Consider the following 16,686-nt stretch of genomic DNA (forward strand, 5'->3'; position numbering starts at 1 on the left):
CGATACCAAAATGAAGGCATTTACAATGGCGCAGGCTGGGTGTTATGAGTGCATGAGCTGCATTTGTCCTTGCAGTGATTAGGAGAAATTCAAGGAAATATTTAAGATATTTAATCAACAACAAACAAGATCTTACCATGGCTAGGATTTGAGATCTAAAAAGCAAGGCTCCTTTAAATGTAACTCCTAAGTTTATAGTTCCCTCCACCGGAGTATTGGGTAGTAAGAGACCATTTGGCCAGCAACTAAGTGGGGAGGATAAGTTATTTTCCAGAATAAGATCATCCCAGTTTTCTCTGTATTGCATTTTTGTTGTCTAGATTCCATTCAGCGTAGAATACAGGTGAAGCAATTTTTAAAGGTTGTTTCTGAGCCAAACTTGTCGTTACCTAGAGCTAGGAACATCTGAGAGCCGCCTGTGTAAGAAATAGTTGCTATGAAAAATTATGCTATCAAGGAAATCAGGGGTGACATGTAAACTTTGAATATCTTAGGGCTGAGTTAGGAGCCCTGTGGGGTGCATGGATGTTTGAAAACATGCCTCTTTGCGTTGAGGCTTGAGCTGCAGCCCTTTTCCATGCCTCAGCACAAGCCTCAGTACTAATAGGCATGTTTCCAACCACCTCCACAGTAGTTCGATCCTAATTTGGCAGGTGGGACCACCGACTACCTGTTATTCGGTCGCTTTTCTACACTTGTATAACCGCCATCATATTCGGCTCCATAATATTTAATGCATATACTATTATGACTACAATTTATACAAAATTAAACAAATTATTATATTAACTATATATAACATGTACTACTCCCACTTAACACAATGCAAAAATAATAAAACTAACTAAAACTTACAAATCTCCCGACAGTAAATACAACAGTAATGTAAGCGTTGGCCTGTGGCTAGGTACTATTCACTATACCCATTCCAGCCAGTACAGCAGTAAACAAACTATTGCAATGCAGAGGGGAAAATTCTCTATTCCCAGTCCAATCAGTACACCAGTAGGGAAAATGTTGGATAGCGGAGGGGTAAAATGTACTATTCCTTCTCCAAGAAGTGCAACAGTAAGGAAAGCGTTGGTTTGCTGAGGGGTAAAATGTAATATAATGTCAGGGTTTATTTCATAAAGAAACGATACTGTTTGTTGCTCAACCATCATCCCTAGTAGTCTGAGCCATGAATGCTTACCTGCCTGTAGGAGGCTCAGAGTTATTGCAACCGGCTGCAGGGTGTACAGAAGAGCCCCCAAGAAGTGGGCAAATGCAATCAGGTTTACTGGGACAGTTTCTCGCGGCTTGTTGAAAGCACGAGGACAGACTCAGCTGTGAAATGCATCAGCAGAGTTCGGAGCCACGGACTTCACCAACATTCTTGTCCGAGTGTGCATCTCCTGCGCAAGCGCTCAGCTAGTCAGGTGATATGTCACAAGCATGCAGAGTATCTAGAATAGGGTAGAGTTTGTGTTTGTTGCATTGGTCAGTTAGTTAGGGTATTGAGTCACAAAAATACTTTTGAAAACTGAAGGAGAAAAAGATAAAGAGTTGAACGGAGAAAAGAAGCTTACCTGAGATTTCTTTGGTTTTCGGTTTGTTCCTGTTTCCCGGAGTCGGCTAACCACAAGTATTCTCTGTAAAAGAAAAGGTTAAGAAACAAGTTAAAAAGAACAAAATTGCAAATGCAAGGTAATTGACTATGTAGTACTAATGACCTCCACACACAAGGTAGTCAAAAGAAAAGTTAAGACATGAGTAAATATTGGAAACACATCCTTTGAAAATGAATAAGAAGGGAAGCAAACGAGTGTAGAAATAAGTTTAATGGTATCTTGTTGTTAATTTGCAGTTCATGAGAAAAGGATACCAGAAAAGAGAGATACCAAGAAGAGGGTTGAAGAAAGACAGTAAGGTGAACCGAGGGAAAGTGAGGCATTATTATTATTATTATTATTATGCGTTCTTATATAGCGCTCGATTACCCATAGGCATCTTGGCGCTTGCCTTGGGAACCCGTCCTGGCTTCCCCCAAGGAGAAAGCCAGGCATCCCGCCGCGGGGGGGCCGTAGTGGAGATTAAGCAGGCTAATGCCCAGAGCTGCAGAGTGTGAACCCATGATTCGAGTAGGCACCGAAACGAGAATTATCAAGTCCGTGGATATTTGGGCTCAAGACCCTGCCGCGTCGGGAATTGAACCCTGGTCCCGGGTCTGACCTCTGCTTCAGGATCTGCCTCCTCTAACCAGTGAGCCACACTTCTCCACAGCATTCTCTTCTCTGTCCCCTTCCCCTTTCCCACAGTGGAGTTCATATGAACGTCTGTATCTCAGGGGTTTACTGGAAGGTCTGCTTAGGGAATTTGGAAACCGTCTACATTCTGCTCCTGGGAGTTATCCGGAGAAAATTGTGAGTACCTCATTGGGTTTCTGACAAAGTGAAGTGCCCACAAATAGACTCACTCTCGCGAGCAGAATGGCAGAGGGTTATGGCTTAAAAAGCCTTGGAAAGATTCTTGGTGTAATTCAGCGGGAATTGATGGCATTTAGAGAAGAAAATAAGGCTCTAAAAACTGAAATAGAAGTTTCATGAAAAAAAACCTTAGAGTTAACCGCCCATATGAGGGGTGAGAGTTCAGGTGTGAACTTTAACCCCTCCACGTCAGGTGTAGTCACCTCAAGTGCGAGTTCTACTCGGAGTACAGGGACTACCACTGAAGTAGTGCACTCCTTGGCTCCCATTATTTCCTTAGCGCCACCAGAAAGGTTAAGTGGAGATCCTCAGAAGGCTGACATTTTTCTCACGCAATGCTCATTGCATTTCATGTGCCATCCGACCGTCTTTCCTGATGCACAGGAATTGCCTTTATCTTCTCGTACCTAAATGAAGACGCTGCTTCATGGTCCATGCCCTTAGTCTCACAGGACGCACAGATTTTGTACAACTCTGAAGAGTTCAAAAAAGAGTTTTTACGAAAATTTGATAGAAGGAAAGTAGCAGAAGCAACAAATAACAAACTCTTAGAATTAAAACCAGGGAATCGAGAACTGGTAACTTACCTTGTGCAATTCAATAAGGTGTTGGTAGAAATCGAATGGCCAGAATGCAAGGTGCTTTAGATCGAAGGAGTAGTGTATTGTGGACCTGGTAGGCAGTTACTGAGGTGGGAGGGAGAGAGAGAATGGAGGGAGACGTGATTAGTGAATGTTCGATTGACGACAGGTGCGGGAGAAGGGAGGGGTGGAGCATAAGAAGCTTGATGTAGAACATTCCAACAGTTAGTTAGACTGGGTTGGAGGCTAGAGGAACAGGAAAGATGACGGCGCTAACATTGTGAAAGGTATGATGAAAATACAAATAGTGAACTAGTTTCTATCTTTGAAATTATATGAATATTTGAGCAATGTGGTAGTAGAGGAAACATAGAGGGGTTATCGCCCAGAGGGATCAGGGGAGATGAGGTTCACGTCATTAAGGCCTGGGACACACAATAATTACGAAGACAGCACTTGAGGAGAGGCACGAAAGGGAAAAATAGCTTTGCAAGTACTGGTATTCATACATAGGAGTAGCATGTTTTATGCTTAGAGTGGGAAAACGTTGATTCTGGGGACGGTGCATGGTACCAATGTGTTAGTAAATAACGAAAGAGATTGGGTAAGACAATTTTTTAAAAAGATGTGTTCGCATTTTAGATAATCAAACCCCTGACGAAGGTTCGAAGAATGACCCGAAATGCATTGGGTAAATGAAATTGATGAGTGTGGATCAAATTTACGCACGCCCTCGGGGTGCAGGATAAAGCTTGGATAAGCATTGCTGTACCTTTTAGAATTTGGTGAAGACGTAAGCGCCTCTCTTGTGATTTGCGCAAAAAGCTGGAAGAAATGATTAACTTCTGATTAGTTTGATAAAATAAAAGAACTTGGAAGAAAATTAATGTGTTGATTGGCATCTGTGGAATGCAAATTAAAACCGAGCTGTGCGGGGCGTTGTGCCGCTCCAATTCAGAGCATTATAAGTAACAGCATGGCTTTGGGCTGTCCATGCTTTCCGGGGAGACAGCAAAGAGAAGTGAATATGGAGGAATAAACAGAAAAGAATGTGAAAAACTGGTGTGCACCATGTCATTCATACAGTGCAATTAAAGACTTTCGGCCCATTGGACAAGGAGAACCCGTTGGATTACTTTTTGAGATTTGAAGAAATTAAAAACGTCACAAGAGAGACAATTGAATAACATTTGTTCACATCATGTTTCATAAGATTAGGATCGTATGCAACCTACCTGGAGAATGATTGATGTTTTAGTTCCCAAACAATAATCTTTCAGTACACATTGGAGCTGAATAATGTATAAATTCACGGTGGGGCATAATGTCCGGAATATCGAGGGACAATAAATCAACGTTAGATGTGACATCTGAGGGTGGGCGGGGCAATATGGCGGGTACTGAGGTAGGAGATAAGTGTAGAATTGATAGTGTAATTAACAAGAAGGGCAATTGGTGCTTTAGATCGAAGGAGTAGGGTATTGTGGACCTGGTAGGCAGTTACTGAGGTGGGAGGGAGAGAGAGAATGGAGGGTGACGTGATTAGTGAATGTTCGATTGACAACAGGTGCGGGAGAAGGGAGGGGTGGAGCATAAGAAGCTTGATGTAGTACATTCCAACAGTTGGTAAGACTGGGTTGGAGGCTAGAGGAACAGGAAAGATGACGGCGCTAACATTGTGAAAGGTATGATGAAAATACAAATAGCGAACTAGTTTCTATCTTTGAAATTATATGAATATTTGAGCAATGTGGTAGTAGAGGAAACATAGAGGGGGGTATCGCCCAGAGGGATCAGGGGATATGAGGTTCACGTCATTAAGGCCTGGGACACACAATAATTACGAAGGCAGCACTTGAGGAGAGACACGAAAGGGAAAAATAGCTTTGCAAGTACTGGTATTCATACATAGGAGTAGCGTGTGTTATGCTTATAGCGGGAAAACGTTGATTCTGGGGAAGATGTGTTTTGCATTTTAGATAATCAAACCCCTGACGAAGGGTTGAAGAATGACCCGAAATGCATTGGGTAAATGAAATTGTGTGGATCAAATTTACGCACACCCTCGGGGTGCAGGATAAAGCTTGAATAAGCATTGCTGTACCTTTTAGAATTTGGTGAAGACGTAAGTGCCTCTCTTGTGATTTGCGCAAAGACCTGGAAGAAATGATTAACTTCTGATTATTTTGATAAAATAAAAGAACTTGGGAGAAAAAGAATGTGTCGATTGGCATCTGTGGAATGCAAAGTAAAACAGAGCTGTGCGTCCGGTGCGGGGCGGTATGCCCCCCAATTCAGAGCATTATAAGTAACAGCGTGGCTATGGGCTGTCCACGCGAAGAGAAGTGAATATGGAGGAATAAACAGAAAAGAATGTGAAAAACCGGTGTGCACCGTGTCATTCATACAGTGCAGAATGCAAGAGAGCCACGCTGTTCTACTGCGGGCTGAAGAATGATCTGAAAGAAGCTCGGGCCCAAATCCCTAACCGCCCCATGGAGGTGTCGGCTTTAATAGACCTAGTCTTAGAAAATGGTTATAGACAATCGGAGAGAAGGGGCGAGATAAGAAGAGAATTTTGACCAACCACTCCCAGATTTGATCGAGTAAGAACAGATGTTACAAGACCAGGGGAGAAAGAGCAAGGACTATAAGATGGTCACTCACGAAGGAAGAGTCTCAGAGTTATTGCAACCGGGTACACAACATACGGAAAAACCCGCAAGAAGAGGGAAAACGCAGTCAGGGTTTCAGGTCTAGTCTCTCATGGCTGGTTGACGGCGTCAGGACAGACTCGGCTGTGAAGTGCATTGACAGAGTTTGGAGCCGCGCAATTTACCAACATTCATGTCAAAGTGTGCATCTCCCACGCAAGCACTCAGCTAGTCAGGTGGTAGAGTAGATATGTCTCAAGCATGCATTGTTTCTAGAATAGGGTATTGTTCATGTTCGTTGTGGTGGTCAGTTAGTTAGAATATTGCGTCACAGAATTACTTTTGAAAACTGAAGGAGAAAAAGATAAAGAGCTGAACGGAGAAAAGATTCTTACCTGATATTCCTTTGGTTTTCGGATGGTTCGTGTTTCCGGAGTATGCTAACTGGAAAACAAAATGTTAAGAAACTAATTAAAATGAGTACAATTGCAAATGCAAGGTAATTGACTTTGTGTACTACGAATTAAAGCAAAGTTAAGACGTAAGTAAATATTGGAAATACATCCTTTGAAAAGGAATAAGAAGAGAACCTATTGTAAGGGAAAATATGTTTAGTAGAGTGTAGAAAGAAATGTAATGGTATCTTGTTGTTAATTTACAGTTCACGCCAAAAGGATACCAGAAAAGAGAGATACCCAGAAGAGGGTTGAAGAAAGACAAGAAGGTGAACGGAGAAAAAAAGCGAGGCAGTCTCTTCTCTGTCCCCTTCTCCTTTCCCCCGGTTGGGTTCACATGAACGTCAGTAGCTCAGGGGTTTGAGGGAATTTGGAAAAAGTCTACATTCTGCTCCTGGGGGTTATCAGGAGAAAAACTTGAGTACCTCATTGGGTTTCTGACATATTCCTACTCCCGTAAGTGCAACAGTATTGAAAGTATTGGATGGTAGAGGGGAAAAATGTACTATTACCAGACCAATCAGTACAATAGTAAGGAAAGTGTAGGTTTGCGGAGGGGTAAAATGTACTATTCTACTCTAGTCAATTCAACTGTAGGGAACGTGTTGGATAATGGAGGGGTAAAATGAACTATACCCATGCCAGTCCATGCAGCATTAAAAAGAAACAAAATATCTTGAACAAACCAAAAATTATTTATAAGACAAAGTAAATAATGAAAAACATAAATATGTTGTGAAATACGACAAATGTATTTAATATTAAAAATTTAATAAGAAAACCATACTACAATGTTAAATACATATCACAAATAACCACACATGTTTTTTATGAATAAAATACAGAAATAACTTTCATATAAATATGTATTTTTTTATTTAGTACCAAATAAAATTACATAATTATAACTTAATAACTTCCCACTGGATAACCTAGCAAAACTCATAACTTGCACATACAATGTAACTTTAAAAACAAATAGTTACACTATTAATATACACATGTGTCAACAAACTAATTATAATTAATTAAATATTAATTATTAATTCATTACAGCTAATGTACTTCCCACAATATACACCCAAGAACACACAATGCAAAAAACAATTTAACAGACAAATATTTGCACAATTAAGATAATAGCCAGACAAGTAACCCCATCCCGGATTTCCCTGGAAGTCTAATTTTAAAAAATGTATAGGTTTGCTAGGTTTCCCTAGATGTCGGCAGAGCTGGGGTTCAGAATCTACAGCAAGGCACTTTGCAAAATAGGGTCCGTTTTCAGTGCAAAAAGGTGGTCTGTCCACGTTGAGGTTTTGGGCCGTTTCCTATCAAAGGCATTAGCCATAACCAAACAAGTGAGGAACCGTTTTTATCGGGAGACTTAGGGAACCACAGAATTGCAGAGCAACTGTTATTACCTGTTGACCTTTGATGCATTTCTGCAATCCAAATGTAGGACAATGTGTAAAAAAGAAGTCACTTTGAAAAATGTCCTATAATTCTCATGCTACTAAGTGTACCCACAATTTCAGAGATGTGCAAATAGCTACTGTATAAAGCTTCTATCATTTGTTTACATTTCGGAAATACATAGGAGTCTTTCATACCGATTTTTCACTGATTATATTTTCTTCAATGAATTTCTACATACCCTGTACATGATCAAAAAACATTGCAAGACGCTGCTCAGGTATTGGCTTTGGGTTTGTTGGGCTCTTGGTGAACCTACAAGTCCTATATATCCCCACAACCAAAAAGGTTCAGCGGATGTACCGGTATGTTGCTTTAAAAAATCTGTCATACTTAGAAGAAGTTACAGGTGAAAACGTTGCCACACATGGCTGTGTTTTTCAACTCATTTTCAATTTTTCCTATTTTCAGCTGTTGGATTCTATAAAGAAACTTTGTAGGATCTACACCAATGACCCCTTGCTGAATTCAGTATTCTGTCTGGAACTTAGGAATTTAGAAATTAGGAATCATCTTATTTTTTTCAGGATTCTTAGAACTGATTCCAACCCTCTATATGTAGTTGCTATATCAAAGTTCCTATTTTCAATGTGGTTTATCTGCAGGAAATTACTAAATTGCACGTGTAAAAGTTATGGGACTGTATTGCCCATGCCAAAAGTACACATGGTTTGTTAATTGTTCCCTTGGCGGGAGAGAGAAGGGGCGCAAACGTTTTTTATCTAACAGGGGATTGGGCGATTAATTCTCGGCTTGTAGAACTTTAGATTTGTATATATATTACCTACTGGCGGTCGCCAGTAGGTATATATAGTTAGGATTTTTTCTCTATGGGTTTTTTGAAAATTCTATGTCTAATAACTTTGGCGTTTGTGGACGGAATTGGCTGAAATTTTCAGGAAAATGGCACATTTTGTTTCTGAGCAGCCCTTGAAAATTTGGGGGGGGTTCGTCCAGTGGGGGCCGAGAAAAAAGGGGGGTCCCAAAACGTGTTTTTAACATTGAGTTTTCCATAGGGCGGTTGGCCTCACTTTTAGCCCGAACGGCTGAATGGATTTGCACGAAACTTGGCAAAATTGTAGGGACTGGTAGCCCGATGTGCCTTTTGTAGGTCTCAATATATGTGCTCCAGTGGATTTTGAGAAATTAACGTTTAAAAAAAGATATATATCTAGAGCCGCGCCTGGAGCGCTCCCAGGTACGCGTACCGGGGAGCGCTCCAGGCGCGCCACGCGACTTGCGCACGGCAAGCTGATTGGTTCTCGGGTGTCTATAAACATTCGAAACAGTCCGCAGCGGCCGCCATCTTGTGTCTCGGTAGGATTGAGACACAAGAGGTGGCAAAAATCAAAGGGGGAAATGAGCAAGAGGGGGCAGGGTACACACCCCCTGACCCCCTAGGTTTCATGTGGGGGCCATAAAAGGCTCCCGCGGGTGAAAAAAAAAATTTAAAAAAAAATCGATTTTCGCGGGGGTGAGCGCCCGGTACGCGCACCGGGGAGCGTACGGGGGAGCGTACCATGGAGATTAAAAATGACAGACTTTTAAAAAACTAAAGCTTCTTTTTAAAAATTGGAGGTAGTTCTGAAAAGAACTTTTTTTTTCATTTTGTTGTTTTATATATTTTTTTTTTTGTTTTTGTTGTTTTATATTTTTTTAGACTTTTTAAAACAATTTTATATTTTTTTTGGATTTTTTTCAAGGGAAAAACAAAAACAAGGATTCAAAAACTGCTCAACAGGAGCAAAAAAAATTGAAAATTTAGGGACTGGAAGAGCAGCGGTGTTGCTGTTTCTTTAGGGCAATCAGTTCAACACTCTGCTCCCCATAGCAGAGCAGTTCGTCACACTCTGCGCACAAAAATTTGATGCCCGCAAACACCGGCTGAATGTTAGGGATCATTCTTCCACGGGGTGGTCCCGAAGGTGTTGCTCCACCAGTGGAGGTGCTGCCGCCATCTGTAGGTACATTCCGTGCCAGCTCTCTGACACTCTCCCTGGCAAAGTTGTTAGGGTGTCTTCTTTTGACATGCCGGATCAAATTGGCATTGCCAAAACTATATTTTTTCAGAGGATTGCCTCTGGATAAACTCCTCCCACATATTTTGCATGTTACTTTGGGAGCGTTGACTTTTTTCTGTCCTTCTGGGATGTCGTAAAATTTCCAGATGAAATGGGTTTTTTTCTTTTGCTGAGGAGGGTCCTCATCTAAAAATCCCTCTGAATCACTGCTGGATGACTCTCTTGCAGCCATTGCTGGAGATCAGAAAAGTAGGAGATAGAGTAGACACAACAGCTCTTGCTCTCTCCAAGTACAAAGCAATAGTGAGAGAAATGGGTGGGTTTCACACAATTTGGAAAAAAAAAAGTTCTGAACCAATGAAAAGTGTTATTTTAAAGTCACATGGTTTGACGCGCTTACGCTACGCGCCCCGGGGCGCGCCCCGGGCGTGTATCGTAAGCGCATCGGGGCGCTTACGTTGCGCGATCGTATGCGCTTCCGGGTGCGCTTACGCGGTGCGTCATAAGACGCATCTCGCGGCTACGCGATACGTGTCTTATGACGCAAGGCGTGGCGGCTACGCGATACGTCACGATGTTGTTTTCGTTCTCGGCAATAGCGCTTCCGGGACGCGCATTAGTACGCGCCCCGGGGCGCGCCGCAAGATTGCGCTTACCCGTGCGTTCACCTGTCCGCGCCCCGGGAGCGCACTAAAAATAATATTTAAAAAAAAAAAAATTATAAAATATAAAATTAGATTTAAAATGTATTATTTTTATAAAGATTTGCTATTAAAAAACCTATGAAATTCACTGAAAAAACCATAGGTTATAGACCATATATAGTTAGGAATTAGCATTTACAAAACCTTGAAAATTCACTGAAAAAACCATAGGTTATAGACCATATATAGTTAGGAATTAGCATTTAAAAAACCTTATTTTACTCACACAAAACCATTGAAATTCCATATATAGTTAGTTGCACTAACTATATATCGCGCACCCGCAATCCACTGCTGATGATGTCACATATTACATCATTCATGACATGGTCAGTGACATCACTGATGACATCACTGATGACATCTCAAATGACATCACTGATGACATCACTGATGACATCTCAAATGACATTACTGATGACATCACTGATAAAATCATTCATGTGATAATACGATGAACCTCTTCAGACTCTAATATAACCTTAGATACACTCAGTGTAAACACAGACTCACAGATTGTCACTCATCCATGAAGTTACACACACACCTAGACAGTCATGCAAACAATCAATCACACCTCCGTTTCCTTAACTATACAGTTAAACACACCTTACTTATTCAAACATATACTAAAACATATTTACTCACTTATACAATCCTGGATACAAGTTCACAATGATCCATACAGCCACTCACACATTCACTGGCTCTTATGCACAGTTATTTATATATGTCAACTCTCACATGTACTGTATTTTACATATGTACTTAATTTGACATGTAGCACTGAGATATCTATTCACTCACCAATACAGTCATGCACACAGTCAACCGCCCATACAGCTGTTTCCAACATGCACTTTTGAATCCATACATCTATGCACAGAGTCATACACTTCCCAGCCACCCACACACACACTCAGTCTCCCATACAAATGCTTGTGCAACCAATCAATAACCTATATAGTTACTCATATAGCTACTGATCAACACATGCAGCAGTTTACAGAACAACAGACATAATGATGCACAAATTAAGACAGTTTAGTCACTAACCCATGCACTCAGTGAGACACATTTAATCACTCACTCATACATTCAGTCATGCACCTACTAAATCCTTCGTCCAGACACTTATACATCGACTCATTCATAAATATGTAAGACATATTTTAACTTTACAGAAAAATACAGTCACTGGATTTTGTCATCAGTGATGTCATCAGTGATGTCATTTGAGATGTCATCAGTGATGTCATCAGTGATGTCACTGACCATGTCATGAATGATGTAATATGTGACATCATCAGCAGTGGATTGCGGGTGCGCGATATATAGTTAGTGCAACTAACTATATATGGAATTTCAATGGTTTTGTGTGAGTAAAATAAGGTTTTTTAAATGCTAATTCCTAACTATATATGGTCTATAACCTATGGTTTTTTCAGTGAATTTTCAAGGTTTTGTAAATGCTAATTCCTAACTATATATGGTCTATAACCTATGGTTTTTTCAGTGAATATATATATATATATAATTTTTATAGATTTGTTTTATAATAATATTTATGTATTTTAATATTCAAAGGTGTTCGTCTATTTTAACGGTGTATATAGCCCGACTTACTATTGTATGTGCCAACCAACTTTTTTAACAAAAAACCCCAACCTGTATTTGTAATCTGAATAATTGCTTGCACTTTTATGGTTACAAAATAACCGCAATAACGTTTTTTGAATTGAATATTCTGTCTACTTTTCAGAAATGTATAGCTTTCGAGGATCCATATTGCTTTCAAACCCCTTTTTACCATTAACTGGAAGGAGATTTAAGAAGAGTCGTGTGAAACTATTTAAATAGAAAAGTCTGTGGACTATTTGCGACGCAATTGCTGCTCGATGAAGCTAGACATGGCCGGATACACAGCAGCATCTTTAAATCTCCCTAGGATAAATCATCGCTTTCTGACATTTGAGGCACAAACCGTACTTTCTGGCAAAAAAAGGCTTTAAAATTAGAGGTGCAGATTTACAAGCACCTTGCACACATTTGCACTGTCGTTGCATCACTTTTGTTACGCAATTGCGGCATAAAAAATGCGGAAAATTTACAACGTGTCACATCTAGGGAGCTGCGTCACGTTGTAAAGCCCTGCGTGACATTATACCTGCGTCAGGTATAATATATTTAGGGTAGGTGTTGTCACCCAGGAATACCTCCTAAAAGTGATGCAGTGAAATGTACACGATTTCACAGCGTGATTTTTAGGACGCCACTGCGCCAAAACCTTACGCCTGCTTGAAGCAGGCGTAAGGAGTGACACAGTGTATTGGGAATAGGCCACAACAGGCATTGCTGGAGTTGCGTCATGCTTGCGACATGACTGCAGTAATGCTTGACTTTTCCACCAATAGATGCGTCAGAATTTCTGATGCATCTGTCAATCCTTGCGCCATGGTGCGCCGTATTGTAAATACGGTGCATCTATGGTGGCGCTAGTGTTTTTCATGCAGACAAAGGGAAACTGATGTATCTATACAGATGCGTCAGTTTCTTATAAATCTGCCCCCAAATGTTTGGGACTGCTGCAAACTGTAAATGTCGTTGCTGTTTTTAAACCCAAGGGGCGGGGCCTCTCTCTCTTGATACTTTTATATACTCTATAAATAACCCTCATACGGCCTGTGCATTTCGCATTTATTACAACAGACGCGTTTCACAACAGGAGATAAACACCGCAAAGGCGCATCTATAAACAGTGGGGCAGATTTACAAGCCCCATGTGCCACATTTACGCCGCTGTTGCGTCACTTCTTGCGTCTTATTTACAATGTGACGCATCTAGGGAGATGCGTCACGTTGTAAAGCCCAGCGCCACATGAAACCTGCATTAGGTTTCATGTGGGCGTTCCGGAGCAGGAGTGCCTCGTAAAAGTGACGCAGTGAAATATACATGATTTCACAGAGTCAGTTTTACGTCCATCCTGCGTCAAAACCCTGCGCCTGCTTGAAGCAGGCGTGAGGAGTGACGCAGCATGTTAGGCATAGGGCTCCCCTGAGCATTGCTAGAGCCCCGTTGCGCTTGCGACACGACTCCAGCAATGTGCCGCCCTTACGCCACTGGATGCAACACGCATTGCCCTATCTTTGCGCCATTGTGCATCGCATTGTAAATGCGATACATTTGTGGTGGTGCAGGGAGGGAATTGCCTGTCGCATTTGTTCTGACGCATCCCTGCTGATTTGCAAAGATGCGGCAGAACTCGTAAATCTGCCCCAGTGTATTTTTCATGCAAAAATCGAAAAACACCTTAAAGAATACATTTTGCCCTTTGTTACCCTTCATACAATTTACATTTTGTTTAACTCAATTCCTTTACTTTTAAAGTGTGACTAAATCTACAATTTAATATTACAGCAAAAGTGTTTTAAAAATGTTGCCCAAACGCAACCACCCAACCAGAGCACTTTAAATGGAAAGTGACTCCACTTTGCTGTTCATATCTATATTTTTGGGCTTTTTATGTTTTAAAATGTAGACACGTTCATACCAGGAGACAGTCGTAAAACTATGTACTTTAAAAAGTGTATAAATAAATGTTGATCTATTTTTGAACGCTCCTTTCAATAATATCGTCATTGACGTTTAATATTGCAAAGTTTTGTTGGTGCTCCCAAGTGACAGAGGACATGATCGGGAACATACAACGAACACACAACATGGCATAAGGGAAATACCATGCAATGACGCAGGGACGCTCTTTATACTTAGAGTCATGCTGTGCTGCAGCTGTGCTGCTGTGCAGTGTGTAAAAGAGCACGCTGAGACGGGCAATGGAGCCCACACAGGCTAAATCTATTGGCGTTGCCAATGCTCTTTTTTCTCCGGACTTTGCAGTCTCGCACCTAGAATAACTCGCGCTCCACATTAATTGTTAAAATGCAGAGAATGAGCAGGGCTGTTCGAGGTGTGCAATACACGTCAGCGCCCCCCAGCGGTGCAGGGCGCGGTCGGGGCTCCAGGGGGTCACTGGTGGGACCCCAGAGTAGGACAGGGCTTGAAAGACACAAAGTTCATCATGACGTCGATGAGTCATCTCTCTTCTGAAAGGAGGTTCGGGGGGCCCCCACTGCCCTCGAGGGTTTGACTGACTGAGGGTGATGGATTTTAACCCCTTAAATGTCTTGATGCCAGATGGGGAGTGAAACATTTTTTAAGTACCAGTTAAATAACTTTTTTCCATTTGTGCACCCCCTTTCCACTAGCTACAGGGTCATTTGACATTTCCATTGTGACAGTATCTTGAGTCCATTCGAGGGGCGCAGTAAGGCAGCTCCCTGCAGTGGCCTTACAGCAGCACCAGAGTGTCACCATCACAAGCAGATGCTCAGACTGAGCCCTTTAGCAATGATGTGGGGCTGTCTTACCTCACCACTGAGATCTGATCCAGGAGTCTCACACCCTGTGGAAAGGAAGCGCGGTGACCCCAGAGCAGGACACCCTAGGAGCCGTGCACCTGTGTAGGGATTCCTCCCTGGCAGCTCACAGCAGGAGGGGGCTGTTGTAGGACTCCTACAGCCCAGCAGGGTCCATCCCTTCTCTGGAGATGAACCACCAGTGCTTGTTCCTCCACCCCTTATATCCCTCCATCTCCACATCCACCGTCATTAGCGCGCGCCTGAGAGCGTCTCCGTGGGACCAACTAAGAAGCTGCTGATTATCTTCACTTGTAATCACCACAAGAATTCTAAAAGGTTATTATTCTGTGAAAATACAACCCGACTCCAGTAATTCCAGAAAAGACACTGTTCAAAGAATGGTCACCAAACCATGGCCCGCACAGCATCATGGGACCACTCACCAAAGGTCCGTGCAGGTAAGCACAGTGGCACGGGACAGGGCAGGGGGTGTTGACAGATCACTGAATAGGATGTATTTATTTATTTAATTTTTGCTATTCCGTCATCTGTTGACCTCCCCCCTTCCGCCCCACCTCACCACGCTTACCTGTGCAGACCGCCACTGGAACCACTTCTGCATATTTCTTCTAGCAGACCATAATTCATTCTTTCACTAGGTGGCAAAGGAAACAGTACAATTTGCACAATGTTTGCTGCACTTGGTGTTATGGTTGAGAGAAAGGTAGAGTGTCGCTACTAAATGTAAGACACCATGGGGTATATTCACAAGAAGGTGTGATATCTACTGCAAGAGTAGCGTAACGCAACTTTCAACATCGCAGCCCATCGTGGGAAAATAACCCTGTGTTAACGTGGAATTCACAACAAGGCGGTAGCATGCAATAGACACCAGAGAGCGTGGCAAATGTCCACATGAAAATCTACTCCACGCCGCGAAAATGCGATACGCAAACCCAAAAAAAGACGAGAGAAGGCCAACTGCGGGACAAAAAGTAGCAAAAACCAGCCACAGGCCTGCTAATCCCACCCGTCTGGTGGGACAATGTACCAGAAAAAACACAGAAAAAAAACACCAGAAACAAGCCAAAGCACATAGCAACATGGATGCACCCTGATCCAGCGCAGAAACCAACTCGAACCCCACAACCACCACTGACCAGCAGCAAGGAACAACGGGATCGGGGAAGGCCAAGGAGAAGAAGGAGAGGAAGACGTGGTGCAGACCGCAGGAAAACAAGTCCAGCGTCAAGGAGGTGACAGAACACTACCAGCAACTGACACACTAGCAGACCACAGATGTGGGTGGGGTCCGAACCCATGGAAGGCGAACCAGGACACATACATAGGGGTCTATCACCCTACAAGGCCAACCCACACCCCACTAAGGAGACCTGCGCTGCCATAGACACGCATGGAGATGCGCATGCACAGCACAGAACCACGCCCAGGGGCGCGTAATTAGCAGTCACACACCAATGTTGGCTGTGCGTACGACGGCCCTGGCCCCTCCCCTCATGAATGGAGTGGGTGACGACAAAACTACATGTCCAAACCCCAACCCGCTGCCTCCGGTGACATGTCTGCATCCGATGTACACCGCACAATGTAAAGTCGTAGGGCCACAAGCATACTACAAAATCACAAGGAGACACGCAGAGATCATGTTGAACTGGCTATGGGCACATGTGCCCGGCCCCTTTATTGGCAGGGACACAGGTACAGTGACGCCTGTGCTGGATGTGTGTGGGGTGATTGTAAGCCATCTCGCACAGAATGTCTAGTGTTGGCAACCACTTAGACATTGGACACCAGTGCAACGCAAACAAAAAACACATGCAATACAGAGTCAACTGCTGAGCAACATGGGATGAGCTGGATAAAGTCCAGAGGACAGCCAACATGCAAACAGAA

The 16,686-nt window shown here is 42.5% G+C and overlaps 1 protein-coding gene across 1 annotated transcript in view; it reads right to left on the bottom strand.

Annotated features, from left to right (window-relative positions):
• LOC144756938 (olfactory receptor 5V1-like) overlaps positions 1-16,686 on the bottom strand; it is a 65,480-nt gene that overhangs the window by 17,692 nt on the left and 31,102 nt on the right. The window contains exons 3-4 of the mRNA XM_078646346.1: positions 1,569-1,631; positions 1,193-1,298 (exon numbers count right to left, since the gene is read on the bottom strand). Coding sequence (XP_078502472.1) covers positions 1,193-1,298; positions 1,569-1,631 — 169 coding nt within the window. The remainder of the gene's footprint in view (positions 1-1,192; positions 1,299-1,568; positions 1,632-16,686) is intronic.

Source organism: Lissotriton helveticus, chromosome 1_1 (assembly GCF_964261635.1).
Source record: "Lissotriton helveticus chromosome 1_1, aLisHel1.1, whole genome shotgun sequence".
NCBI lineage: Eukaryota > Metazoa > Chordata > Amphibia > Caudata > Salamandridae > Lissotriton > Lissotriton helveticus.